General features: G+C 50.8%; 1 protein-coding gene across 1 annotated transcript in view; it reads left to right on the top strand.

Moving 5' to 3' along the window:
* Nucleotides 1-13225, top strand: part of ADCY10 (adenylate cyclase 10) — a 1140628-nt gene that overhangs the window by 425701 nt on the left and 701702 nt on the right. Inside the window, exon 8 of the mRNA XM_069614009.1 lies at nt 3182-3297. Coding sequence (XP_069470110.1) covers nt 3182-3297 — 116 coding nt within the window. The remainder of the gene's footprint in view (nt 1-3181; nt 3298-13225) is intronic.

Here is a 13225-nt window from a genome sequence, read left to right as displayed (position 1 = left end):
GCGGCCAGAATCAGGGGTTTTAACTGAGGTTTTAGCACTCTAGACATCACCACCATCAGTCATTCCAATGCAGAAGGACATATTGGCGTTTGCAAAAAAGATATGGGCAAAGCCGAACTCTTGTCAGTCAGTCATCAAGAAGTTGGATGCACGTTACAGACAAGTTGAGTTGGAAGAACCTTTACCTGCCTCTCATCCGCAACAACTGCAGGCGCCTCGGGACTATCAGCAACTTTGTCGGTCATCCTTGACAGAGAGGAAAAACTTTTGAAGTTGTTTGGAAGAAAGGTATATTCAAATTAATCTCTGCATTTATGCCAGGCAAATGCGGATGCATTATTGACTGCTGTTAGGAAGGGAAATTGGTGACTTTACTCAGGATCACCCGGTTTAACGGCAAGCAGCATTTAGATCTGGTCTGCTTGTGGCAAAGATGGTCTCACAAGATTAGCTAGAGTCATATTTACTTCACATAGACCCTTCCAGCAGGGGCACGCTTTTAAGGGTTGATATGAGGAGCTCAGCCCGGATGCACGCCATTACTTTCACTAATGATATACAGAACAAGATCTTGGACCTATATTTTGAAGGCAACCATCTGTTTCATTTGTTTACTGATGAATTGACGAAGAAAAAGACCTGCACTCAAACAGCAAACAGCTAAATCTTTGGCTATTCTTAAAAAGCCGACATCAAGGACATTTTTCATAGACTCAACCCAGGTCAGATGTTTGATCAAGATCATTTGGTGTTTTTAGAGGCTTCCAAGAAAGGAGGGCTAGGCAACTAGATATATCATCTAGTACCCACAGGTGGAAGCAGCAGTGGACTAACCCTAAAGGTTTCTACTTGCCACCTCCTCTGCATCAGCCTCAAATCCAAAAAACAATGATGTCATCATCTGGATCCACATATGTCCTGTCTGGGGCAGACTAGCTCTGTACAAGGAGCTGTGGTTGTAAGCATTTTGCAGACCGCTGGTTAGTTTCAGTGGTTTCCAATGATTTTTGCTAACCCATGTCTTATCCTCCCCCAGGATATTAACCACTGATACAGATAAGATCTCCAACACTTCTCAAGGAAGTGGAGTGCTTGATGGAATCCCATGTGGTAAAGACTAGGCTGCCCTGAGAGTGTTGTTAGACCTATCTTATCTCAGCATATTTTTACCCCCAGAAAGAGTGAAGATGATGACACCTGCTCAGATTACAGTCTCTCTGCGCAGTAGACTGGTTTTGGGCCCGGGACCTGAAGGACACCTATCTGCACATACCACTATGGCATCCTTACCATCAATTCCTCAGATTTTCAGTCGTGGTGAAACACGTCCAATACAGGGTCCTTCTGTTTGATCTAAAATTGGTTATGTTAATGGCATTAACAGCAGTAAGAAGAGTTAGTGAAATTCAAACTATGGCAACATCTGAGCCATACAACATTTCACACAGAGAACGTAATTGTATGCACACATCTGTCCTGTTTACCAAAGGTGTGTCTCAATTCCACATAAACCAAGAGATTGTATTACCCACATTCTTTCCACTTGCACTGTCTGTACGTCAGACGAGCTGCAAAGTTCTATTTAAGCAGGGCCAAGCCATTCAGAAGTTCCCATACTCTTTTTGTAACATTCAGCAGAGATTCACCAGGCAAGCAAGCATCCAAGGCATCTTTTGCTAAATGGATGGTGTCTTGTAAAGTCGAAGGATACAAAATGCAGGGCAAAACAGCTCCGGAGGGTATTCACGCACATTTAGTAAGAGCAAAAGAAATTACAGTTGCATTTCAGTATCACTTATCATAGGACATCAAAAGCAAAGCAGCCACTTGGGCAACACCACTGGCTTTCTGTCGCCATTACTGTCTGGATGTCAGCTCGTGAGAAGATGCTGCATTTGTCCAGGCAGTGCTCAGAAATGTATTCACTTAAAACTAGATAGATCATCACCTCTCTTAAGTATCTGTTACGTTGGAATCACCCATACAGTATGGAGGAAAGGGGTGAGGGTGTTGGAGTAAGGAAAAGATACTCACCATTGTGACTATTGTACTTCTAGTCCATAGTCCACTTTGTTCCATAAGCCACACCCACCAGCCCCCTCATAAAATATGCGTAGTTAGGGCAGTCATTCCTGATGTGCGTATAAGGGGACTACTGAGTTGTGGCGCCGGATGATGGGGTCAGCGGGTCAGTCACGCCTAACCTAAAATAAAAAAATGTAAAGGTGAAGTGCATATTTTGCAGTGCAAAATGCTCCCGTCCCCTCCCCTATGCGTAGTTAGGGCAGTTGTTATCGATGCGGACTGAGGAGTGGTCCGGGAGGGTGAGGTCAGTGGGCACAGTAACGCCTAACCTCACACCTAGGCATGCCTAAATTAAAAAGTAGAGGGGAAGTGCATATTTTTCAGTGCAAAATGCTCCTGTCCGTCCCTATGTGGGATGCCCATACAGTATGGAGGAAAGGGGACTATTTATTATTTTTATTTTACATTCTTAAAGCATTCACACAGCCCATGGGCATCAAGGCACTGTCACAGGAACCCATGGGCATCAAGGCACTGTTACAGGAATGTTTTATTTTTTAGTTGCTGCGTATTTGTAACGCGATATGACCTAGAAGAATAGTAGTCACTATGATTATGATTAGCTTTTTCTATTTAGTTGAAAAACTTTTATCATGAAGTGTTCTTTATAATTATATTTTAGATGGCATAGTGAAAATTGTATAAACCATATAATATTCATAATGAAGAATGAAAAAAGTATAGAATGTGTGATGAGGAATAAACTCTAGGTTTATTGTATCTAAATTATGGATTGCCTGGTATTACTGTTGCCCAGTACTTCGTTTAAGCTATTTTAGGACCGTTTAAGTTCAGAAAAGTCTACAATAGATGCATGAACTACACCGTGTTTAACATATGATTTGCAGTTGTAGAGTCCCAGAACTATTCTTAAACATGCTAATGGTATTTGTAATTGTCCTTGAACGTTTGTCTTCGGCTTGTTCCTGTGCATAGAAACACAGAATACAGGAGACTTGAATACTGAGCACCACCTTTTGTCATTAGAGTCATTTACTCGCAAGTTCTGGCCATGGAAGTAGTTGGATGAGGCTTGGAATGATCTGACTTTCTCTCTACAAAAGTTAACTGACCCTCTGATATTATCTTCTTTTAGATATGAGGAAAGTATTGTGATTGTCCGTTTGCTGGAACAAGTCATAACAAGCAGCCCATCCGTCATTGCACAGGCATGGTTCTATACCCTATGTTTGCAGATCCTACTTCAGGGAGGTGAGTGAGTGCCACCCTCATTTGTCAGAGTATTAAGAGACCTCATATCATGTGCTGACAGTCTCGTGAAGCAGGGAATGGGGTTTATTTCTAGTCAATCGTAGGTGGGAACCATCTAAGTGGCTGTGATTAGCACTCTTTGTGAGGAACATGAAATATATGCAGGAAGATTAAGTCATTGGTACCTTTAGGAGAATGCTGTACTATCACAAACCTTTTTTCAGATGGGCATGTGGAGAAAACACCATCAACTGCTCATAGATATGGAACTTTTGGCTGATGGGTCTGAAACTTATGAACATTTTAAAACGCCTACACCCTACTAGATTGCATATTTCATCATCAATTTCCATGGCATGGTAAACACCAGGGGCCTCATTACGACCCAGGCGGTAAGTTACCGCCTGGGCCGTGACTTTACCACCATGGCGTAAACTACGTTTACGCCATGGTGGTTGGCGGACTTACCGCCCCATTCCGAGGTCGGCGGGGCGGTAAGTCCCCAATCCCCATTTACCCTTCCCCATTCCCATTTTTGCCCCATAGGGCATAATGGGAGTGGGGAAGGCGTTAATTACGCCACCGTAAATTACGGTGGCGTAATTAACTCCATGGTCCCTTAGCGCCATGGATTTTAACACCTGCTAAAAGCAGGTGTTAAAAGCGCCATGGCGCTAAGGGACCTCGTAATTGGCGGTAAGGGGTCGGCGCAGCTAACGCTGGCGTAAACCCCTTACCGCCAGGGTCGTAATGAGGCCCCATGTGTCTGATGGTTTCAGAGTCAACCCACATTGGTTAAGGTACATTTTGCTGCTTTGACTGTAGGCTGTACCAGTTCATTTGAGATTATGTTTTCATATCTTTTAGGAATCTGGTTTGCACTCTTGCATTTTTGGGAAGAGCCATACATCGTATGTCTCAAAATGTAATGCAGAGGTTTTGTGATGCTGACAGATTGGTGATATATGAGCCCTTGCCCCACAGGAAATGGTATTCTGGAAGCATTATTTTTGTTTCAATTCTGTTGGTATGATTAATGTGTATTTCTTTCTTACATTTGCTTTCTTACAATAAGTAATCAGATGTTAGGGTTTAAATATTTTAGCAAACATGGCCAAGTCATGTTTAAAATAGACTGCATGGCCTCTGTACAGTGTCCTCCTGATCTTGCTCCATCCAAACTAGTTTGTAAATACCTGCACCGTTGGCAAGCCATAAAAAAGCATCTCAAATAGATTGCAGTCTCTTAAAGACTTTCAGAATGGAGCAGTGCACATGGTGTGTAGTTTGCATGCCAGGACCACTCCTCTAAAAAGGATATGACCAGCCTAATGGCAGATCAGGAATTGCATCCTGGCTGTCATTTTTTCCTGTTTGTCCCTCATGTGAACTTGTTAACTTCCATTTTACTCATAGGGAGTGTTTGTTCTTGCTTCCATTTTTACTACTGAATATGCTGAAACATATGTGGGTTCGCCACCCCCCTCCACCTCATGCCATACTGTTTTAGAAGATGTACATGACATGGGCAATGATGCTCTCTGGCAAACGCTCCTACTTGGCTAACCTGCACAGAACCTATGTGATGTGCCTCAGAAATGTATTCTGAATACCTGTGTCTTCTTTGATGGATTTGCATCAAGGTCAGTGGGGATGCCTCTTCAGTGGATTTCCCGGAAGGGACAGGTATGGTAAGCAACAGTCAGCCTTGTTGTAGGTGCAAGCTGTCAGGTTTGGTTGAGGTTGGTTTTGGACTGTGCTATGTAACACATTTGGCAGTGCTTTTCAGTGCCAGTGTAGAGCCTGTCACCATGGTTCAGGGGCTTTCAACCACCGGATTAGAGGAGACTCATTCCAGGCACCTGCACAGGCAAGTACATGGGAGGGAAGTTACAAGTCTATGGTCCAAAACCCTTGCAGACCTGGATGACCGATCCACACCTGAAATGCTCACCAATGTAATGCAGTGAGATGCCCCAGTTTTATCACCACGCCAGATCACCCTAGATTCAATCAAGCATATTCGGGTGCCAAATACTAAATCTGTGCATTCTATTCTAGCAGCAGGATCTTTGGGAACTTGGGGGTCGGGTTAACTCCTCCCCAGTTTCTCCGTACCAAACTGTCTGTACTGGAAGTGCATCAGACTCTTCATGAGCCCTAAAAATAGCAAACCACGGCATAGAGAAGGATAAGAAATGTTTAAATCAATGGCATGGGTAATAGACTAGAAATAAGAAGTTTCTGTTGCTGTATCCTTTATGGAAAAGACATAAGAATCACCAAAAGAAAGAGAAACAGCAGGAGAGAAAATACAGTCATTCTTCTAAAGACCAAGAAAAAAGAGCAATTGTCACTTGGTACTGAGCAGACCTGGTTTTTCGAAGTCATTCTCTGTACAGAGTGGTGAACCTATCCCCTAATCTGAGTCAGAGGAGCCAATGGGTGATGCTTCAAAGTACTTCATTGTACTGCAGAGTTAGCTGTTCAATACTCTGGTAAAAGAGAGCCCAACTCAGTAACTATGGTTCTTCCCATCAGACCTTAGATAGATATATCTTGAGGGTAAGCCCTTTTCCGGACCTGCTCCTTCTCCACCTCTGCCACAGCAACCTCTGTTTTTTAGAAATGAAAAGGCTCTTGGGTCTGTTGTTTTTAATGTGTACAGCACTCGCATATGTGGGGGGGGCACTGGTGTGCAGCACAGGTAGCAGTAGAACTCGGGCTCTACGTGCGGCTGAAATTCTCCTGTCAAAAATCCTGATGGAAGTTTTGTAAAAGTAGGCGCAAGCTGCATATTTGCGCAGCGGAAGGTGCCGGTGACCACCAGTTGTACTCCCGGTTTAGATTGAGGCCAGGAAGGGGGAGATCAAGGTGACGACAGTTGCAGGCAGCAGTGGCCTTGGAGCTGTGGCAGCCATATTGCCCACATACCCGGGGCACTGCAAGCCCGGCAGGAGATTGTCAGTGGAGCAGAAGGCGGGGAACCAAACACTAGCAGGCAGGCTGGTGGGTGTCATAGACTGCCCGAGGACATAAACGGAGAGTCATTGTGGGGAGACTGGAGTGTGCTCAGAGCGCAGCAGCGCATGTCTGTGGCGCGTCCTGCAGCAACACTGGGAGCACACCGGCGGTGGCGGGCCCTGAAGACACGGGTGAGCGGTATATCAGCTGGGCAAAAGTGGAGCGCAACACCGCAGGAATCCTCACACTTCTAAGAGGGTGGACAGTAATCCCCGGTGGCACAGAGGTGGAGCGAGATTGCGCCCGAGGCCCTGAGCCTTGTGAAGTCCACGAAAGTGCTGGCTAAAGCAGAACGTGGCACATCCAGGCAGCAATGGGCTCCAGAGACAACGGGTGTGTGGAGGAGCATCCTGTGGGGCTGGGGTCACCACATGTGGTAGGTCCACCTTGACTGCACGAGCACACATCCATGGAAGAGGAGTGTGGCGCTGCCCAATGACGGGATGCGCACGCGGCGGCGTGATGTTGCACGCCGCCGAGTGCAGCATAAATAAACAGGGCATTCCCGGCCGCGTCAGAGCAACCAGGAAGCCCGAGCCAGAAGGACGTGTAGCGAGTGAGTCCTTTGTGTGCCGGGGGCTTACGGGCAACACTGGGGGTTCTGACCCACCCGCAACAGTGGCGACGAGTGGGGAGATGATGCCTGGGCCCGGCGGTGAATATATCTGTAATTTTTTTTCTCCCTGAAACGGAATCGTGCTGGCATTTCCTTTCGAGCCATAGGCCGTGAACCACCCACGCAGCTGGTGGCCATTTTACATTTCAGGCCGTGGAACTTCACTGAGCTCAGGTTTGGGCAGTGAACGGCATCCAGGCCTCATTTTTGGACATCCTACTAGCAGGCAGTTATACCTCCATGCCAATGACCGATTTTTGATTTTTTTTCAAATCTTAGGTCTCCTACGTCGAGTGCAAGCGAGAAGGAGGGCTACAATGGCTGAGCCTGCATAGCCCACAGATCCTTCTTCACTCAATTTTTGGAACAGCTGAAGGCTGAAGTCTTCTTCATCCTCTTCATCATCAGGCTGCTGACCCTGCTGTTCTTCATCCTCTTCATCATCAGGGAGGAGTGCTGCAGCTATACTTCTTCATCCCCGGCATCCTGGCAGTCACCAGATCTGGTGGCTGTGACTGTGCTGCATGTGATTGCCTGTGAAGGGGGACACCGTGTCATCACCATCGCTCATCCCAGGTTGGACATTTTTGTTTTGCTGTGTGGTGGTGGTGGAGGTTTGAGTTGCGGCCCCCAAACTTCACGCTGGGGGTGCCTGTGCGCTCAAGCTCATAAGTGACTCCGAGAATCAGGACCGCGGACAACCAGCAGCGGTGCAACAGCCTCCTCTGGCTCAAGCAGGGGCCCAGGCCCCATTGCCCCATAGCCTCCAGCGCAGCCAGTGGTGGTACCGATTGCTCAGCCAGAACCTCCTGCCATGACACAGGCGCATGCGGCCCTGCAGCCCATCCCGGAGTTCGATGTATCGGGCCCGCCTTCCAGCTTGGGGCCCAGATAGAAGAGGTGGGTTGACCGCCTGGATGAACTTTCGGGCCGCACAAGTGACAGATGATGACAGCAGGCTGGCAACCATGTTGTACTCGGCAGGGCCTTCGGTCCAGGAATACTTTGAGTCGCTTGCACCAGGGGATGGCTCCTATGATCAGGTGAAGACCGCACTTCTGGCACATTTTTTGCCCCTTGCCAACGCGGACTACAAATGTTTCATAATGTTGTCTGCAAAACAAAAAGAGGACGAGACTTTGGACACCTTCTACGGACGCCTAAGGCGCCTGTCACTGGCCTGTGCATGGGGCGATGCAGACGACATGATTAGAACTATGCTCATCCAGGCATGCTCCTCGGGCAAGCTCAGAAGACAGGTCCTACGGGAGCCCGGCATCACGCTCCAGCGCATCCTAGAACTGGGGCGGTGCCATGAGGTGTCTGAGGCGCGGGCCGCCTGAATGGAGGCTGGGTCACGCTCCGTCAAGACCGAGGAAGTGTGTGCCTTGTGGCAGGATGGCAGAGGCGTCAGAAGATCTGGTGTTGGGCCCCGGGATAGAGCCGGAAGATCGGGAGAGTCCTGCAAAAAGTGTGGATATGACCTTCCCCACCCGACGGAATGCCCAGCGGCTGAAAAGACATGTGGAAGGTGTGGGCTGCCCAATCACTTCTCGAGGGTGTGTAAGGCGGCCATGCCTGTAATGGTGCCTAGAGGCCCGGCCCGGTCCGGGTTTCTCCGCCAGGGTCACCTGCCAAATGTTGCCCAGGTGGAACAGGGTGAAGAGGATGCCCAGGTGGAGGAGGCAGACAAAGAGGAGGAAGAGAACATCTTTTTCGTCTCCAGTGTGGGGTCCTAAAAGGCAAGAATAGGTGGCAGCCGAGGTGTGTGGTGGAGGTCAATCGATCGCCTGTCCCAGTCCTGGTGGACACGGGTGCGTCAGTCAACGTGATGGCCTGTGGGCAATACGACGCTATGGACGCGCCTCCCAAACTTGCCTTGCCTAAGGCCCGCATCTTTGCCTTTGGGGGTCTGGAACCCATCCCACTGGACAGTGTTTTTGTGGCAAAGGTGGAGCACGATGGCTCGCAGATCAAGGCACGCTTCTACGTCACGCCGATAAGCACAAACACCTTGCTAAGCTGTGCAGCGACGGAGGCCCTCAGCATCGTCAGTTTTGCGTACTCCGTTTACCTGGAGGACATTAATGATCTGCTTGATAAGTATGCCGCCTTATTCAAGGGGAGTGGACAAGGAGCTGGACAATCTAGTCAATCTTGACATCATTGAGAAGGTGGAGGGTCCGACTCCCTGGGTGTCCCCGATAGTAGTGGCACGGAAACCCAAACAACCAGACGCTGTCCGAATCTGTGTTGATATGAGGCTGCCGAAGAAAGAGAACAAGAGGGAGAGGCACCTCACACCGACAATTGGTGACATCATTGCCGAGGTGCAGGGCGCTCATTTCTTCTCTAAGTTGGACCTCCGAGCGGGTTACCATCAGGTGGTTCTTCACCCCGAATCGAGGTACATCACCACGTTCACCAACCACCAAGGGTTATACCGCAACAAACGACTGAGTTTTGGGGTGTCCTCGGCGGTGGAAGTCTTTCAAAATATCATCCGAGGCACCCTAGCAAATCTAGAGGGCATCTTGAATATCAGTGATGATATCCTGGTGTTCGCCAAGACGGAGGTGGACCACCTGCGGAGGCTGGGGAAAACGTTTGAGAGGCTGCAATCACTGGGCCTCACCCTCCACAAAGAAAAGTGCGAGTTCCTGCGACCATCGATCGAATTCTTTGGCTTTGTGTTCAAAGAGGGAGGGGTGTCACCAGACCCCAAGAAAGTCCAGGACATTAAAAAGGCACAGCCGCTCTAATCAGTGTCTGATGTGAGGAGTTCCCTTGGCATGGTCATGTACTGTGGACGGTTTATTTAGAATCTTGCCTCCAGGTCGGAACCGCTCAGGACACTGACGAAGAAAGACACCACCTGGCACTGGGGCCCACTTGAGCAGGCGGCATTTGAGGACATTAAGGGTGCGCTGGCAGCGGAAGACACCATGGCATTTTTTGACCCGGCGTTACAATCGGAGATCATTGTGGATGCCAGCCCGTTTGGCCTGGGCGCAGTGCTGACCCAGATTGATCATACTGGGGGCATCCGCCCTGTGGCCTACGCCAGCAAAGCACTGTCGGAAACCGAACAGCGATATTCGCAAATTGAGCGCGAGGCGCTGGCGGTGCTCTGGGGTTGCCGACACTTCAGGCTAAACGTCCTGGGGCACCCAGTGACGGTCGCGACGGACCACAAGCCGTTGATTCCCATCCTGGCTGTGTCGTCATCCAAGCCCCCGGCGAGGAATGAGCGGTGGATGCTCGCTCTCCTGGAGTACGGGGTCACCCTGGTGTATCGGCCGGGGGCAAACAATGCGGCTGATTATCTCTCTCAACACCCGGGTGCACCTGGAGGGGAAGACCGGGATACATGTGCTGAAGAGGTCGATGAACATGTCCGTGTGGTGGTAGAGGCGGCCACGCCAAATGCGATGCCCCTGGAGGAGCTCGAGGCAGCCGCAGCGGGAGATGAGTGTTTCAAAATCCTGAGGCACTCCATGCAGCAGAGCTCCTGGAAGTTGGTGCTGGAGGCCCTGGCGGGGCGCACTCAGGATGCCAGGACCGGACTGGAGCAGCTGTGGAAGGTCAGGGAGGAGCTGTCGTTCTCAGCGTCCGGCCTACTACTCAGAGGCGACTGCATTGTCGTGCCTCAATCCAAGGTGAAGGACGTCATCACCCTTGCCCACCATGGTCACCAGGGCGCCGCCAAGACCAAGGTCCGGTTGAGACTGAAAGTATGGTTCCCAGAATTGGAACGGAAAGTGGATGACTTTTTGGCAGCCTGTGTCTGGTGTCAGGCGGCGTCTCCTCTGCAGCGGGAGCCGGCCATAGATGCGATGCCTTGAGGGACACATCCCTGGGAGGTAGTCCATGCGGACTTCGGCTCCACCACGATGGGCACCCACTTTCTGGTGATTGTGGACGAATACTCCAGGTACCCCGAAGTAGAATTTGTCGAGTCGGTGGCTTTTGAGCATGTGGTGGTGGCCGTAGAAAAGGTGTTTGCGGCCCATGGCTTGCCACACACACTGTGCTCAGACAACGGGGCGCCGTTCCAGAGCGAGCGGTTCGCGGAGCTGATGGAGAGCTGCGGAGTACTGCACCGGAAGATCACTCCCCTCTGGCCGCCGGCAAATGGCGAGGCCGAACGGCTGATGAGGACACTGAACAAGACCTTCAGAATTGCCCTGGGCCAGGGGCAATCCCTCCAGAGAGCCATCTATCAGTTCCTGAGGGTGTATCGCACCACCCCGCATGCCTCCACGGGAGTGGCCCAGGCTGAGGCGTTATTCAAGCGGTGCCCTGATGGTTTGCTGCCCGAGGTGGGGGAGAAAGAGCCGGGGGTAATCGACAACCAACAGGTCGAGGCGGACCGGCGAGTGAGGACTGAGCAGGAGAACATTAGGCGAGGGCTTCGCCCGCAGCGGCTGGAGCCAGGTGATGAGGTCCTCATTCGAAATAGACACCCCCATGGAAAGCTCTCCCTTCCTTACGAGCCAGAGCTGTTGGATGTCGTGGCAGTCAAGGGATCCATGGTCACTGCCTCGGACGGAAGGTCTGCCGTCACTCGCAATGTGAGCTTCTTTAAGAAGCTAGGGGACCCAAGGACTGACCCCCCCCCGGATCCGGACTTGATGGCGGTCCCTGAAGACGGAGGAGGGACGCTCTGCACGCCGGAGTCCCCGGCTCGGGGCACACCTGTGGACAGATCACCTGTGTCGGAGGTAAGCGGGAGGTACCCCCAGAGGGTTGGGCTAGGGAAACCCGCTCACCTCAGCGACTACGTATTGGGACACTTGTCTGATCTGCATGAGGCCGGGGACTGCTAAGTAAGGGGACCCGGGTGGGTGCTAATAAAGGGGAGTGTGGGGATCTGTTATTAGATGTTTGCATTAGTAGTGTTATTTGGTTTGCAGTGTGTAGCATTAAGTCATTTGTTCTTGTCCTCCCGAAAAAGGAGGAGTGTGGCGCTGCCAGATGACGGGACACGCACGCGGCGGTGTGACGTTGCATGCCGCCGCGTGCAGCATAAATAAACAGGGCGTTCCCGGCTGCGTCAGAGCGACCGGGAACACCGAGCCAGGAGGATGTGTGGCGAGTGAGTCCTTTGTGTGCCGGGGGCTTACGGGAAACGCTGGGGGTTCTGACCCACCCCCAACAAGGAGTAGGCATCTCAGACTATAGACATCCGGGAAGTGACCAGTGTGGAGCGGTAAGGAGGAGTTGGCAGTTGGCTCTAGTGCAGAAGACCGGAGCAGTTATAGCCACCACGTGAGCAGTGGAAGGAACCTGCGGAGAGTGCCGAGTCTGCCTGGCGGGGGAGAGCGAGGGGCTGGTGAAACGACTGCTGCTCCCTGTTGGTGGCAAAGACTCCACATGTGGGTTGAGTGATGCAGGGGGCCCACACAGGCAAATGTGCATCGGGAGGCCCAATACCGGAGTGCAGTGTGGGGGACTGGGGAGCATCCTGCCGAGGAGGCCCCTTCCCGCTACAACATGGCAAAAGAGAAAAGCAAGAAGGCCTCTCAGCAGTGCAAGATCGACCAAATTGCGGTTAACAGCCCCGCCGGAGTGCAGCCCATCACAAAGAGCACCCCAGTATGGAGAATCCGGCACAGGACCCAGCCATTGCACTTTGTGACATTGGTCCTCTGTGGAAGAAAAGATAGATGGGCTGGCATTGGAGATGCAGAGCAGCAGATATCAGACACAGAAGATGCTGTGAAGAAAATTTAGAAACAGTTGACAGTGGTATGCCAGAAGCTCAAGTTGGGGCAGAGGATAGTAAAGGGAGGTCAAGGTGAAATAACCTCCGTAACCTGGGGCTGCCGGAGAAAGCGGAGGGACCCAGAACAGAACTTTTTCTAGGCCAGTGGCTTGCAGATGACATGGCGCCGAATAAAGTCTCCAATTTCTTTTCAGTAGAAAGGGCTCATAGGGTTCCCACAAGCAGGCCCGTGCCGGGAGCTCACCCACACACTGTCATTGCAAAGCTTTTGAATTAACAGAACTCCCTTCTGCAGATGGCAAGGGCGAATGGCCCGATCACATATAACACATCGGACTGTTCCCTGACTGTACAAGGGAGGTGCAGTGGGCACGACAGTGTTTTGATTCCATCAAACGAAAGCTACTCTCCAGTGGCATCAAGGATGCCCTTTTTTTCTGTTCGCAACTGAAAGTGTACCACAGTGCTCCTCTTTTGCATGCCATGGGAGCCGTGATGGTGGTTTGAAACCAACATTCAGCCTGCAACGGCCTGCATGCCACAGAAGGAGATGCAGCGAC

The sequence above is a fragment of the Ambystoma mexicanum genome, chromosome 9, assembly GCF_040938575.1.
Source record: "Ambystoma mexicanum isolate Mex_15411 chromosome 9, UKY_AmexF1_1, whole genome shotgun sequence".
In the NCBI taxonomy this organism is placed as follows: domain Eukaryota; kingdom Metazoa; phylum Chordata; class Amphibia; order Caudata; family Ambystomatidae; genus Ambystoma; species Ambystoma mexicanum.
The sequence above is the reverse complement of the archived record's forward strand: the minus strand, read 5'-3'. Positions and strand labels throughout refer to the sequence as shown.